Raw genomic sequence first — 14,495 nt, 5'->3', positions numbered from 1 at the left:
ATAAAAATGTGTAGATAGGAGCGTTTAGCAGTGTAATTCGTAATTGCACAGGCCAAATGTCTATCAACTAGCCTAAAACAAAGCCTGGCATATGCTTGCAACAGATTACTGTTCAGGTATAAAAAGGACTAATGTACTACAATTGTACATTATAACATACAAAGTAACATACATTGCATGTTACAATGCAGATATATGTATGTATATGCTATGCCACATTAAATAAGCCTATCAAAGACTATGTATTTTCCCCTTTTTTCTTAAGTGAAATGTCAGAACTGACAAATCTATGAAAACCAAAGTTAGATTGGTGGTTAGGCACCTTAAAGATTCCCGGCTAGGTTTTCCAGGGATAGTCACACAGGATTTGGATGCTCACCTTGCTGTGGGTGGGGAGACAGTGCTGGTGAGCAATGAGGACCAATGGCAAACTGGTATGGGATTCTTCAAGGAGTGAGAGGAATGATTACACTGTGCTGAAGTTAGTTGCAGTGATGACTTCTAACACAATACACCCATCAAATGTTTGACTTTGGATGGGCAAATTGTACACACACTGTGTAAGTTACAACTTAATAAACCCGTTATCTATGAAGCTGCCATGTTTTGTCCGGTTTTTCTGACTGCCAATATAGATCAAGAGGACAGAATTGACTGTGGGATGAACCAGGGCACTTCTGGCAACTTAAAGGTGGATAAAATGAAGATAATCTAAATGCAGAGACAGTGGGAGATACAGGCAATGTTCTGCAGAGGCATCTTGCTGGCAGCACAGTGGTGAGACTAAGGCCATGGTTTCTGTGCTAGATAGGCTATGTGTCCTACCTAAAAGGGAAAAGAAACACAACTAAATAGTGTGTGCATATAGGGCTTCTTCCTTAAGCTAAAGCCCACTGAAGACTCAAGAGTTCTCGGCCAGGCTTCATAGGCCAAGATACCTATGTAGTGCATTTAGGGCCCAAACATTCAGCCTTGAAGCAAAGTGGCCAGCATTATGTGTCTTTTGTAGGTAGAAAAAGCTAAAAATAGGTTAAGTAAATTACCCAAGGTAGAGACAGCATATACAAGATTGAGGTAGGATTTGAACCCACATCTGTCCGATGTTTAGGTCTCGTGGAGTATGCAACAAAGTTATTAGGATAATTACACTATAAACCTGACCTTTCTTGTGTCTCTCCTGTGTCATCTCTCCATTTTGTCATTTTAGAACAGATGCCCAAGAAAGCTTTAAAAGAGAGAGATTATAGAAATTGCCACTGACAGGGATGGTACAGTTGCTATAGTAACCAATCTACCAAATTGGTCTGTGCTAGTAGGCACAGACTTCTGCCTCTGCAATACTCCGGTGCTGACTAGGATGCTTCACGGCCCCAGCCAATCCCTGGAAAAGCATGGGAAAGAGAATGAGCCGAGGGCCAACCACATGTGTGCAGCATGAGTGTTCCTTCCAAAGTTTCCCCTCCCGACTCCATATTTTATCTCCTCTCTTGCTGTCCTTTCATTGTGCACAGAATGTTTGTGGTACTTGGTTTTAAGAGATGCTGAACATCAGGGCTAAATTAAAGTCTGTTGCTTTGTTCGAAGTGGGAGTTTATAAATAAGGCTATTGTCTTTTGGGCAACAAGTTGACCCTCCCAATTCGAGAATTCCCCCACTCCATGCCAGACTAAGAATGGACCAGCCCTTCATTTCCAACACAAACATCCATTTGATTTTCTTAAAATGCCACAGAAGTTACTGCATGGAAACCAGAAGCCACCAAACAACACTAGCTGGGGGCTCAGACAGACACACGCACGCATCCACCCGTCCGCATTTTTCCACGGTTCTGTTTTCAGGGCCTCCTTTTTGGATGCTGATGCTGTCTGTCTTCCTCCCCCTCTCCATCTCACTGGCCTTGCCTGTCTTCCGAGGCACCTGAAGGGACATAAGGCAGGGAAGTGAAACCGACTGTAATTCCTCAGTTCACTTCTCTGCAGCCTCCAGTGAGCCAGGCTCCAGACGGTGGCCCAGCTGAGCTCTGAGAGGCTGAGAGTGCCTGCACAGGTGCAGTTTGCCAGCCCTGCTCTGAGGCACTCTGGGAGGAGAGGAGCCAGACTTGAGATATGGATGGAGTCTGCAGTAGAAGCGTAGGAGACTAGAAGAAGAGAACTCTTTCCTATGAAACTCTGGTATCTTAGAAGTCACATTCCTCTCTAATGGACTGAATAAAGACCATTGCTGAAGCCACCGGGAATTCTAACCCTGTTACCTGCTCATGTCCTTGGTCTCACCTTTGGGTCTCTTCTACTTCCTTCTCCTGGTCTGAAATTTTCGTGTTGTAGATAAAATTACAAATGCCTCCTAGAGTTGTTTTGATAGGCTAAAGTGTATTCGGAAAAATTTGGGTTTAAAATCAGTTATAAATACTTTTGTTTGTTTGTTTTTTGAGACAGAAATTCTCTGTGTAACAGCTCTGGCTGTCTTGGAATTTGCTCTGGAGATAATTTTTAGTAGCATTTTGTGTGTACGTCTTATTTTCCTTCCTTTTCTCCTCCTTTCTTTTTTTTCTTTATGTGTTGCTGCTCTGTATTTTTATTAACTAGTTGCTCTAAACCAGAACGCTGGGAAATCAAACTATATTACAAGCCCATTTTCTGGATGCAGAACTCCGCTAAAGTGGAGCAAAGACACTAATTTAGCTCTGTGAATTCCGAAACAACAACATTTGCATAATTGTTTGCCTAGTTTCACAGTTCAACTGAAAAGCACACTGACTTTCCACTGTATGAGCCTCTGTGGTAGCTGCTCCTACACAGGGGCTGCATCTTTCACTGTGATGAGAAATCTCTTCTGTAGCCTCTAGATATATGTAATCTCGTTTGGTTCCTGGAAAGTGCCCATCTCTTCTGCTGCGGGCTTTGCCCATGCTTGCCTTGCTTTACCTTACCCACACTCCTAGCTTCCCCTATACCTGTTACCAGGTCACCCTGGAGAGCTCATCATTCAAGGCTCATCTTCAATCTTGTCTATTGAGAAAGACTTCTTTGACTAGCCAGACACGGGAATGACCCTCTATGTCCTCACAAAAAGGCATTTGCTATGTGCTTATCTAGCACCTGTCTGATTAACCCTTGTCCCACGAAGCCCTTTCTCTTTCTTCTTTTTCCTATAAGCTACAGAAGCTGAGGAATGTATCCATCTTGTCCAGCTCTGTGTGTTGGAGCTCAGCGTGGAGTTGGGCCCTGCCTACATCCACTACAAATGAACTGATATTCCCCAGCACAGCTTTTTCTTACTGGTAGTTTGCAGTGCCTCACCCAAAATTCTCTCTGTGGGTGGGACCCACTCATGCATGCAGATTTAGAGAAGCCACCCAAGGTAGCAAATGTCACCTTGCTTTTCAACTCAAAGGATGCTGGGAACGGAGCCAGTTTTGCATAAAATACACTTTTCATCGTCTATGTTTGACAAAGCTGTCTGTCGCCTTTGATCTCTGACACTTCTAAAATGACCACACAAGTCATCTGAAGCACAGACGAAGCAAAAGAATAAAGGGTTGCTTTTTAAATGATAGATCGTAGTCATTTAGTCTTTTAATGACATAACACCTATTAGACAGCTATAATTATTGAACTGAATCAAATCACAGAGGATAAGATAGCATGACTTTCCTTTGTAAACATTATCTTTTTGTTATTTTAAGAAATAACAGTTCTTTGCTTGGCAATGGCTTCTGTTGATAACTTTAAGGTATGTAAGACTGAGTGTGTGGGGACTCAAATGTTTCTTGAGTTGTATTTACCTGAGTAAAACCAAATCCTTAATCTCTAGAGTCTCCTTGCCTACCTTCCTATATTATTGGTTCTCATTTCTTTCTTCTTTGCATAGTTTGTCTCTTAATGACTTCTGTTTCTCTGTATTTTTCTTATTACTTCTTATTCTTTCACCTTTCCCATGACTTCTATCTTCCCTCTTCTGTCAACCTTCTGTCTTTATTTGCTTTCCTTCTAATACTGCAAACCATTTTAACCCATTCCCATCATTTGTGAACAGATAAAATCCTCTGATATTTTCACTAAAAAGAAAGTTATATCCTGTATGTTATATATAGTAAAACCAACAGTTCTTCCTACTTATTTTATTTCAGCATACCACTGATTTCTTTTTCTTTCTTTCTTTTCTTTTTGAAAGAAAAAGGTATCATCACTGGTAATTTAAGGATCATGAAATGTCTTGGAAGTTAATACAAAGGGCATAGGAAATGATGTTTCTGGAGAGTCTAGAATGATGGAAGGCATAAATAGTTATAACAGACAGTTAATAAAAATGATTTTCTTGAAACAAAATATAATCAGAAAGCACTTCCAAGGGGTTAATCTTGTTTTACATTGTTAAAGTGTGTGGGCATTTTTATAGTTCTGGCTTGTTGTGCCTGTTGAATACAACTCCTTTAGGAGTCATGCACATGAATAAAATTCTGTTGCTGGCCCCTCTGCAAACAAAACAAGGCTGACACACAAGTGCTCTAGTCCAAAACATCCTGAGAAACTGATTTGTTATTCAAGCTCGAACTGTGCGATTTTGTAGTATTTTCTTTGTTTATTTGTTTGTTTGTTTTTGAGACAGGAGACAGTGTTTTTCTGTATAGCTCTGGCTGTCCTGGAACTTGTTCTGTAGACTGTAGACCAGTCTGGCCTTGAACTCACAGAGATCTGTGCCTGACTCTGCCTCCCAGCTGCTGGGGTTGAAGGAATGGACCACCACAGCCAGACTTTTGCTGTATTTTAATTATTATCTTTCATACTTAGACTGAAAGTTTTCCTGAGTGTTTGAAAAGCAGTGGCTCATCTACTTTCTAGCTCCATACTCGGGACTTATAGTTAAAATGTGGTAGACCAGTAGGCTGGGATTCCAGCTTTCTAGTGAATTTTCTTTCTTTTCCCTTGATTGGACAGCTGCAAGGGTTATAAGGTTGTAAACTTTAATTACTGTTGTGGTGAGGTGAAACCAATGTGTTGAAGGTATAGATCAGCATTTGATTTTAGCCATGTGGGCAATACACACTCACAGCAACTTGGTATTGTTCCCACACTGAATATTTACAGATCAATACTGTTCAGATGATTGGCAAATCATACGTCTATTTCCCGGTCTCTGAAAAGGCTGAAAGAGTTTTTTACATGTGAACGATAGAAATATTATGTGAAGCGCCTAGTAGTTGTTCAATTAGTGGTAGTTACCACAAACAATAGATGAGCTGGTGGTGGGGTGGACGAGAGACAGACAGACAGAGAGAAATGTAGAGAGGGCGGGAAGGAGGGAAAGCTCGCCATTTGCAGGTTCTGGATCCTATATGCTAGGAAAAGAGGGACATCTAATAATTCACTCATTTTCTTTGTCTTTTTTTTGGATTGCTCATGCTATAGCTGTCTAGGATTGCTACTAGGTTCTTAAGTTTTGCTGTGGAAACATGGAATTCTAACCTGGAATGATAGAATTAGTCATGAAACCTTTCTAAATGTTAGTTTTTATCCATTTTTGTTCAATGATACAATGAAAGTGTCTATAACAGAGGTTGGCAAACCATAGCCCAATGAGTAAAGTGGCCTGCCTCCTAGTTTTGTAAAGCTCCAAACCTGAGGATAGTTCGCAAGCTTCTAAGTGGTCAAAAATAATGGTGTGAGAATGAACGAACGCTCATTATCTCCAAAGGCAGTTTTATTGCAGCATACCTGTACTTAGTCACTGATTCACCATCTGTACGACTCTTGCACCGTGAGAGCAGGGTTATTGGAACAGTGGGCTGGTGACCGTAAAGCCAAAAAATCTACTCTTTTGCTTTTTATAAAAAAAGGGTTGCTGATAACAAGAAGGATACTTCTCTTTGAGTTCGTGTTTGTGTGTGTGTGTGTGCATATGTGTGTTCTATGCATGTGTGCATATCTGTGTGTTTGTGCCCATATGTGTTCATGTATATATTGTGTGCATATACATGTGCAGGCCAGGAGCCAATGTCAGGTGTCTTCCTTGGTCATTTTTTTTTTAAACAATACCTCTCACTGAACTTCCAACTCACCAATTCAGATAACCTGACTGGGCAGCAAAAGCCACTTGACACATTCTCTGTCTGTCTGTCTCTCTCTTTCTCTGACTTTCTGGTTTTAGGATTATAAACACTCACTGTCCCATTCAGCTTTTCTGTGATTGTTGGGAATCAAATACTCACGTGTGTGCTGCAAGCTACATCCTTAATCCTTCCTAATCATTTTTAAAGTCAGGTTCATTGCTGTTGGACCTTTCCCAAAAGGAAAGCTTTATGTCTAGATGTGAGTTCAAGGTTTGTCACAGAATAGCAGCTTCGGGTAAAGATGGTTATAGCAAGAAGTGCACAGTGTGTAGAAGAAGACAGACTCAGCTGCCATGCTGCGTGGTTGTTTAACCTCGTTGTGCAAGCTTGGCCACCAAGCTTAATGTCTCTGAACATCAACTATTTCATCTTTAAAATCAGGCTAATCATAAGAATATAAAAGTTAATGTTTGTAAAGTGTTTTAAACAGCACATGGTATAAGTAGCTACAGTCATTTATTTATTTATTTATTTATTTATTTGTTTGTTTGTTTTGAGGTGAGGTCTTGCTGACCTTAAACTCATCATCCTCCTGCCTCTGCCTCCTAAGTGTTTGTGATTACAGGCATGAGCTGCCACACTTAATTAAAGCAACACAATTTTGACCATGTTTTTCTGTTAAGAAATTTTAGATACTTAATAAATTAGCCAAGTAAATGAGAGAACCTCAATATGCTTGTACACAGGAGGAAATCCAAGCATGAAATAAAATTTGAAAATGTCCATTTTTGTCAGCAAGTCATCTATGTGGAGAAAATACATCAGTATGTTTTTAATTGCCTTTGGATTGTAGGAGAGAACTGTTGGCCTCCCATACCTGTGATATAATTTTGCAATCAATGGCCCTGTTTCAGATAATAAACAAATTGTATTGTAAATGGTTGAGTAACTTCTGATACAAAATCTAACTACCTAACGACTTCTAATCTGGGGGTATCAAATTGGCATAAAGGGAAACAACAGTTTAGAGAATGCAGATCGGTTGCTTTGCAGAGTCTGTCAACACTGTTCTCAGGAAGAGAGCCAATAAAACCACTGTCCTGCAGTCAGCTTGTAGGCATCAGGGCCGGGAACTACCCTTGCATATTAGCCATTGCCTTTCAGCCTTGTAAGGCATTTCAGGAATCAGATACTTAGGACCCTTAATGTCTAAATGGATTCTAATATTAACTAATGCATAATCTTTAAATAGACCATGCTAGGTGGAAAGTAAAAGCTTCATATGATTGTTTTCTGTCTTTTATGCAATATAATTGCTCGAAGATACATTTTAGTACGGGGCTTTATAAAGGACAATATGTTGGCTGCATTATTATCTTCAAGCATGTTTTCCACTGTAGGTGCTTCCTGTGTAGTGTCCACAGTAACTATACCCTGGCCAACACACAAATGAAGTGTCCCACATCTCCTTTCTTATATCATAATCTCAGTTTTTCAGCTGTCAGTAAGCATACCCTTCATTTAACTTAGATGTGGAAGCTGCAATGAAAATACAGACAAAAGTTAACTACCCCAGTCCAATCCGAAATTATTACTAAATTGTGCATTAAAATTTAAAAAAATTCAAAGAAAAGAAGAAACTTTTGGTTATTCAAGCTAGTTTAGACTGAGGTCTTCAGGACTGTAAGTGGACATGTAACTCAGTTTATTTTCCACTACACACCTTCAGCTAGCTACTCTTCTGTGCTAACTTCTTTCCAAGAGATCTTCGCACTGTCCAAGACTTTAGTAGTGACTTCCCCAGCAACTTTCCCAGAGCTTACTTCATACTTTTCTTGAAATGAAGAAAAATATTCTCATCTCTTACTAAACCTAAAGACAACAGCCAAGAAATTAGATTTCAAAATGCTTTACGGGTATTCAAGTCCTGCCATCTTCAAAATTTAAAAGAATAAACGCTGATAAAAATGATGAAGATTTCTATCTTAGGGCATAATTTGATATTTTGATATATGTATATAATGGACCAAGATTAAGTTAGGCTATGGAATGTATTTATTATTTGACTACCTCTCATTTTTTATGAGAACGTTAAGGTCTATAACCTAATTTAGCAATATGTTTTTATTAACTGTGCCGTGCAATAAACCACTAGGACTTATTCCTCTTGTCTAAAATTTCATATCTTTTGTCAAGTCTTGTCATTTTAAATTACCAATTACTTGAAGATGGGGCTGCAAGCTTCTTATTTCATTTACTGTACTAATGCCTACTTTATTAAAACAGAATATGAACCTGAGTTCAAATGACATACTCAGAAAAATTGAGCAACTAGAGAAAAATACAAAGTTGATTCCATTTTTTCTATATAGTCTACCTTGACTGCTCATTTTTCCAGATAAGACAAATTCAGAATTACTTAATCATGTTTAAAGTCATGTTTTATTTTATTATATCAAAATCTTTGCTTTCCACAGATACAATGTATGTTTTAAACACGTGAATTTGTTTCACCTACTTTATTTGCTTGTATTTTACATTCATTATGATCAACTGGTCGATTTCAATTCCCCCTTTTTTTTCCTCTCTAAATTTGAGGCATGTCTTCATATTTGGAATCTAAAAATTACAGATAGAGGAAAAGTAATAAACAAAATGCCCTTCTGTTCAGTTGTCTTCAGTAAAAGTGGTGTGATCTCAGAAACAGTACAGTGACGTATCTAACCTCCTGTTGACCTCTGCGCGAAGCTGAGAAAACAGTTTTCTATCATACTGGCTGCAACACAAGGCTCATGGAATTCTAAAGGGTTTTTAGCTTATGGACATTTTTGTTTACACTCAAGTTAAATTTTTTCATTCTTCTGTGAATTAAAATTATAATAATGTGTTTGTTCCCTAAAATAGAAAATGCTGCAGCTACTGATAGTGGGATGGAGTTGAAATTATGTTACTGAGGTTGCCAGCAGGTTTGGTGAACTATTTTCTTTTCTATCTCTTCCCCTTTTAAGGGAAGATACAGTTTTCCTCCTACTGCAGAAGTATCAGGTCCCTGCAGCATCCGTGACACTTGTAAGCATTCAGTGGTCAGACACCACTACATAGCCTTCAAATGATGTGGCCCAGTGAAGCTGGCAGGTCTTGTCACGGAGCCAGGCAGCTTGGTATCTTAGCTATCCACCAGGGCAGAGCCAGCAGGTCCCAGCTGGTGTGCTGACTCCAGGCTAAGGTAGGACTTTGCCTAAGATTTTGCCTTTTAAAAGTGAACTCCCCTGACATTGAATCCTAGGGCATACTAACATACAACAGTGTGCTGTGCACGCCAGAAATTATTTACCAGATCTAACGCACAAAGCTTATCTGCCCAAATTGCTCTTAGGACAAGTTCAATCTTAAATTTATTATCCTCTTTGGCTTTCTGATTTATCCTAAATTATACATGTTTTTTTTTAAAAAAATGTAAAAGGCAGTCTCAAGAGTTTATGTCGTCTGAATTCTTGACTGTGTAGACTATGCACTAATGAATATAGTTATAGGTCATTCAGAAACAATAAAATCTCACACGGTGGAATGTTTCTCCCCAATGCCCTTTGGCATGTTTGCCCCTCACGGTGAGCGTGTCATTTTGATCCTTAGACATATGAAACACACCCAAGATAACCCATTTTCTATTTTGTTCTGACTTGGGCTCATGTGCTCATTGTTGAAGTATGAGAGGTTTGCATTGTTGCTTCTGGTATAGACATCTTTTGACATCACAACACACAGACTCATCTCCTACAGCTATTCAAAAAGTCAACCTACAGGATTTGTTACAAGTTCAAGAGTTCTTATTCCTCCAGTTGACCCAAACTTAACAGTAGTGCTGCGCAGACAAATGCAGTTAATATGCTGTATTCCTTTACATTTCTGTAGCTCAGACTAGTAGAAATATGATTAAAAAAAATCCAAACATCCACTCTCCTAAGGTTTCCTGGAGTGCTCCCCATGACCCTGGCATCTATCTGAATGGGACTATGCCTTGGCAGATTTTCAAGTCATGCCCTTTTGTCATGTACAACTTGAAAGTTTATGCTGGTCTCCGTGGCCTGGCATCTGAGACCCGGATGCTTAATCATGAAAAGCGGGGGATACCATGCTTCATGTCCAAGAACAGAAAGGAGCCCTTTGCTAGGGCTCATTTGGAAGGGTTTTAGAAGTGGAGCCAATCAAACACGGTTGTCAGTTTCCGCAGTCATCTCATCTGCGGCACTGTACCAAAGCATCGGTTCTCTCCCTTTGGACATGAAATGCTGTGCGCAGCATGGCAGACAGCATCAACAGTTCCCTAGCTTGTCTGTGACTCGCTCCTGCTAGGCACACGGATAAACTGGAGGAGCAGACTCTGCTCCAAGTCCTTCTCAACCACCAACTGTCCTTTCCCTCTTCTCGGGGACGGGTGTTAGCAGCAAGGCTCAGTGCACCACCCTCAACTGGGTAGCTTTGCTCTCTTCTACAAAGTGAGAAGGAAAGGCTTTGTGGAGGATAGAAAAGTTTGCTTGACCACGGGATGCCGGTCGTTGGAACTAAAAACAGGGATAGACAATGCCTTTTAGGAGTTCCAGGAAGTCTAGGAAGAGAGCAGAGCTCAGTCACAGAAGAGAACCAAAACAAACAGTAAAAGCTTGAGTGCATGACAGGAAAGCTATGAGATTTTCTTTTGCTGGCACTGCTTAGAAGTCCCTCCTGGCCCAAAGCAGAAAAGAGAAAGTTCGGTTGACACCACAGGCTCCTCCTCAGTGAACAAGACCACCTTGAGGTGCCGAACAAGATCTGACTGACAAATGTGTCCAGAGTCCTCTTCCAAAGTGCCCAGGCCTTTGGGCCCCACCTACTTGTTCCATTTCAACCCTAGTCTGCAATCGTGTTTCCTGCCCTGAAGAGTTGGGAACCTGGGCATTCAAGCGCTCAGGGATGCTGTTAGGCCAGGTCCCTGTTGCCCCTCCTGACACTCTGAAATCAACTTTCCCCAAGCCAACTGAATTGTTTGAGATGGTTTTTCCGTGTGCGGGAGCCTCCCGCCCAGCCCACCCAGTTCTCCCCTCCTTCCTGCCCCCTCCCCTCCCTCCGGCCTCTCCAGCTCCCCACATCCCACCCCGCCTTCCTCTTTGTTGTCTCCTACCTGCTGGCCAGGCTCTGCCTGCAGTGCTGCCTGAAGGGCATCAGGTGGTAGTTCATGGCGTCCAGCAGCAGCTTCTGGCAGACCGGGTCGGTGCGCATGAAATCCACGGACTGGACCCGCTCCACCAGCTCAGGGGCGGGGATGAGCGCGAAGCGGAGGCGCTTCATGAGGTCGGGCGCGTACTGCATGCGGGTCTCACGGTCGTGCTCCAGCCACAGCACGGACATCTGGAAAAGTGCCAGCTCCGACTCCACGGGGGGCGGCAGCGAGTCCAGCAGGGCACGCATCTCCTCGAAGTTAAGCAACAGCACATCCTCCACCAGGTACTTGTTGGCCAGCTTCTTGGTTTCCTCCAGGCCGTGCAGTGCGGCAATCTTGCACACCTGCTTGTAGTTCTGCACCGAGATCTGGTCGTTGAGGAACTGGACGCAGAGCTTGGTGACCTGAGGGATGTGCAGGATCTTGCTGACAGACAGCACCTCCTCCACGGTGTCTAAGGAGAGGGTCACGTTGGCCGTGTAGAGGTATTCAAGCACTAGGCGCAGCCCGATGGACGAGCAGCCCTGCAGCACTAGGTTGTTAATGGCTCGGGGACTGGTCAGCAGCTTGTCGTCGGGGGAGGAGGAAGGAGTCCCGGGCTCCTCCTGTGGCGGCGGCTGCTGCTGCTGTGGAGGCTGCTGCTGTGGCTGCTGCTGTTGCTGCTGCTGGTCCTTGGGGGCCCCCAAGCCGTCCTGGCCGCCGACCCCTCCCCCGAGAGGGGGGTGGCTGGAGAAGAGTGATCGGAAGTACTGCGAACAGGAGGCCAGCACGGCCTTGTGGCAGTGGAACTGCTGGCCCTGGGCCGTCAGGGTCACGTCGCAAAATAGCTGCTTCCTCCACAGCAGGTTCAGGCCGTGCAGCAGGTTGTCACTGTGGCTGGGGTCGAAGGTGGAGGTCCTGTCACCGGATCTGGACATGGCGAGCTGACTCGGGGCACCTGGCTTTAAACCCTCCTCCAACCTGGCAGACAGGGGTGGGGGTTGGGAGGGGGAGCAGGGTGGAGTAGGGGTGTGGGGTGTGGCCGGGATGGGGAAGGGTGTGAAGGGGAGAGAGGAACAACAATCAAGGCTCCGCTTGGCTCTCCCTGTGCGTGCGCTCAGGACCCAACCCTAGGAGGAAGGTGTGAAGGCGCGGGATCCTGAGCGCCTCCAGAAGGGTCCTCCTCTGGGGTCGGGACGCCGGTTCTGGTCCCCGCTACCTCTTACACACTTCGCCCCTCACTTTCCTAAAAGCACCCAGGCTCCTCTTTTGGCAGCGACAACAACAACGGTGACAGCAGCGGCGGCAAAAGTGAAGGCTGAGGCCGTGACACCTCGTGGTCTCTTGTCCATGCCCGGCTGGATGAAGGGAAAGGCCGAGAGTGGGAAGTCAGGGGTGCCCCGAGAGCTCAGAGGCGACCGACGGCGGCGGTTCCAGGTCAACTGGTGCTGGAAGCTTTGCTTTTCTTAGTTGGCCCAGTTTGGGGGTGGGGTGAGAAAAGGGGGGCAAGACAGGCGTGCGGGTGGGCGATTCTTAGCTCTCTGAAAGCTGGGGACACCTTCGATTATCCGCGCTGCCCCGAAAAAGTCCTAGACTCAGAGTCTGAGGGAGGAGATAAAGCCCTTTCTTCTCCCGGGGAAGTGCAGCGGAGCGCGATGGGGACCCGCTCAGTGGACTCGGCAGAGGCGGGAGCTGTCCTTATCAATTCTAGCTCATTTCCCTCATCCCGGCCCTGCCCGCTTCCCCGCTTCGCAAACTGTTGGTTTCCCTCGCCGCCACCCCGTTTTGCTAATTTTCAAGAGAAGCTTTAAACCTGGCCAGAGAATCCTTCCACCCACACCACCCAGCCACCCCTGACCCTCTTCTCCCTGCACCTTTGCTATTTCAGAGCACGGAAGTTCAGATATCTAGTTCCCCTTCCAGTGCGGGGCGGCAACGAGGATGATTGGGGGCAAGTTGGGGTGCCAGGCTGTATTTAGAGCAGGAAACTAGAGGGCAGGAGGGGTTGTGTGGACCGGTCTCCCTCTCGCGCACCGGGAGCAGTCGCTTTAACTAGAGGAACTATGAGAAGTTCAAGTTAGAAGGCAGGTGTTGGGGGAGGGGTGACAGCGGTGGAGTGGGGGTGGGGTGGGGGCGCGGTCCGGTGCAGGGGGCCTCTGCTCCGCACCCAAAAGGATTTTGGGTAAGCATAGCATCCCTGCGACCCCCGGGGTTCAGCTCCAGAGGTCCCCCACTCGGGCACCCCCACTCCCCCAGCCCTGGAAGTACTTCTCTAAAAAGTCTGAACCGCCCGCTTCTAGGTGGTAAGAGGCCGGGGAGGGGGAGGCCAGGTGAAATCCACACGCCGAGCCCTTAATCTGTAATTGCACCTTTCAGGGCTGAACAGGAAAGGACCCTCTGCCCGCGTCCCGCCGCGCGCCCGCCGGGACCACCGCCGCCGCCGCCCGGCTCCGAGGGACCCGCCGGACCTGCCCCTTCCGCTGCGGCTCACTCTGCCTTGCCCGGCGCCGCTTCTGGATCGCCGGCTACTAATTCCTACCAGACTCGGCTGGCGCCTCTCCACTCACTTTCCCATCCTGTTCCAGGTGGACCCTAACCTCCCTCCCCCGGCAGCAGCCCCCGCCCCCAAAGCTCTGGCTTGTGGGGAATCATTTGAGTCTTCCCTGGAAGTGGCCCCGGTCATACCTCTCTCTAGCTCTCCCCGCTTCGTTGTCTCGCCACCCCCTCATCTTTTCCTAGCCTTTTGCCTTCTTGTTCTCCCCCTTTCCTTCCACCCCCATCAGCTTATTTCTTGCAATGGGAGTTTTATTCTTTATAAGCGTTTGCCACAACCCCCCCCATAAGTCTCCCCCAACCCCACAACAACCCGAAAGACAAGGAAAATACAGGCAAGGTAGACCCAAGGCCAGAAACTTACCTGCTGTCAGCCAGCTGCAAAGTCAGGGCTCACTTAAGCTCCCCCCAAAATCAATTGTCCTTCCTTTTTAAAGGTCTGCTCTCTCCTTGGGAGGGGAACACACCTTCTGGCTCCCAACTCCAGGCAGTCACTCTGTACAATTTATTTTGTCGTACATCATTTGATCACCATGAATTAGCAACAGCAAGAAAATATAGGAGAGGGAGAAAAGAGAGAAAGAGAGAGGGAGAGAGAGAGGAGAGAGGGAGAGAGAGAGGGAGCAGAGCTTTCTGCAAGAGAAGAAGAAGAAAAAATGTACGTGTGACAAATTATGCTACCAAGAAACAACACATCATTATCCTTGGGCCTGGGGC

At 44.9% G+C, this 14,495-nt stretch overlaps 1 protein-coding gene across 1 annotated transcript in view; it reads right to left on the bottom strand.

The window, feature by feature from the left end:
- The window catches only part of Klhl14 (kelch like family member 14), a 109,292-nt gene extending 95,065 nt beyond the window's left edge, over positions 1-14,227 (bottom strand). The window contains exons 1-2 of the mRNA XM_075969232.1: positions 14,143-14,227; positions 11,208-12,206 (exon numbers count right to left, since the gene is read on the bottom strand). Of these exons, the coding sequence (XP_075825347.1) occupies positions 11,208-12,163 (956 nt within the window). The 5' untranslated portion in view covers positions 12,164-12,206; positions 14,143-14,227. The remainder of the gene's footprint in view (positions 1-11,207; positions 12,207-14,142) is intronic.
- Between the last annotated feature and the right edge of the window lie 268 nt (positions 14,228-14,495).

This window comes from Microtus pennsylvanicus, chromosome 4, assembly GCF_037038515.1.
Source record: "Microtus pennsylvanicus isolate mMicPen1 chromosome 4, mMicPen1.hap1, whole genome shotgun sequence".
Lineage (NCBI taxonomy): Eukaryota > Metazoa > Chordata > Mammalia > Rodentia > Cricetidae > Microtus > Microtus pennsylvanicus.
The sequence above is the reverse complement of the archived record's forward strand: the minus strand, read 5'-3'. Positions and strand labels throughout refer to the sequence as shown.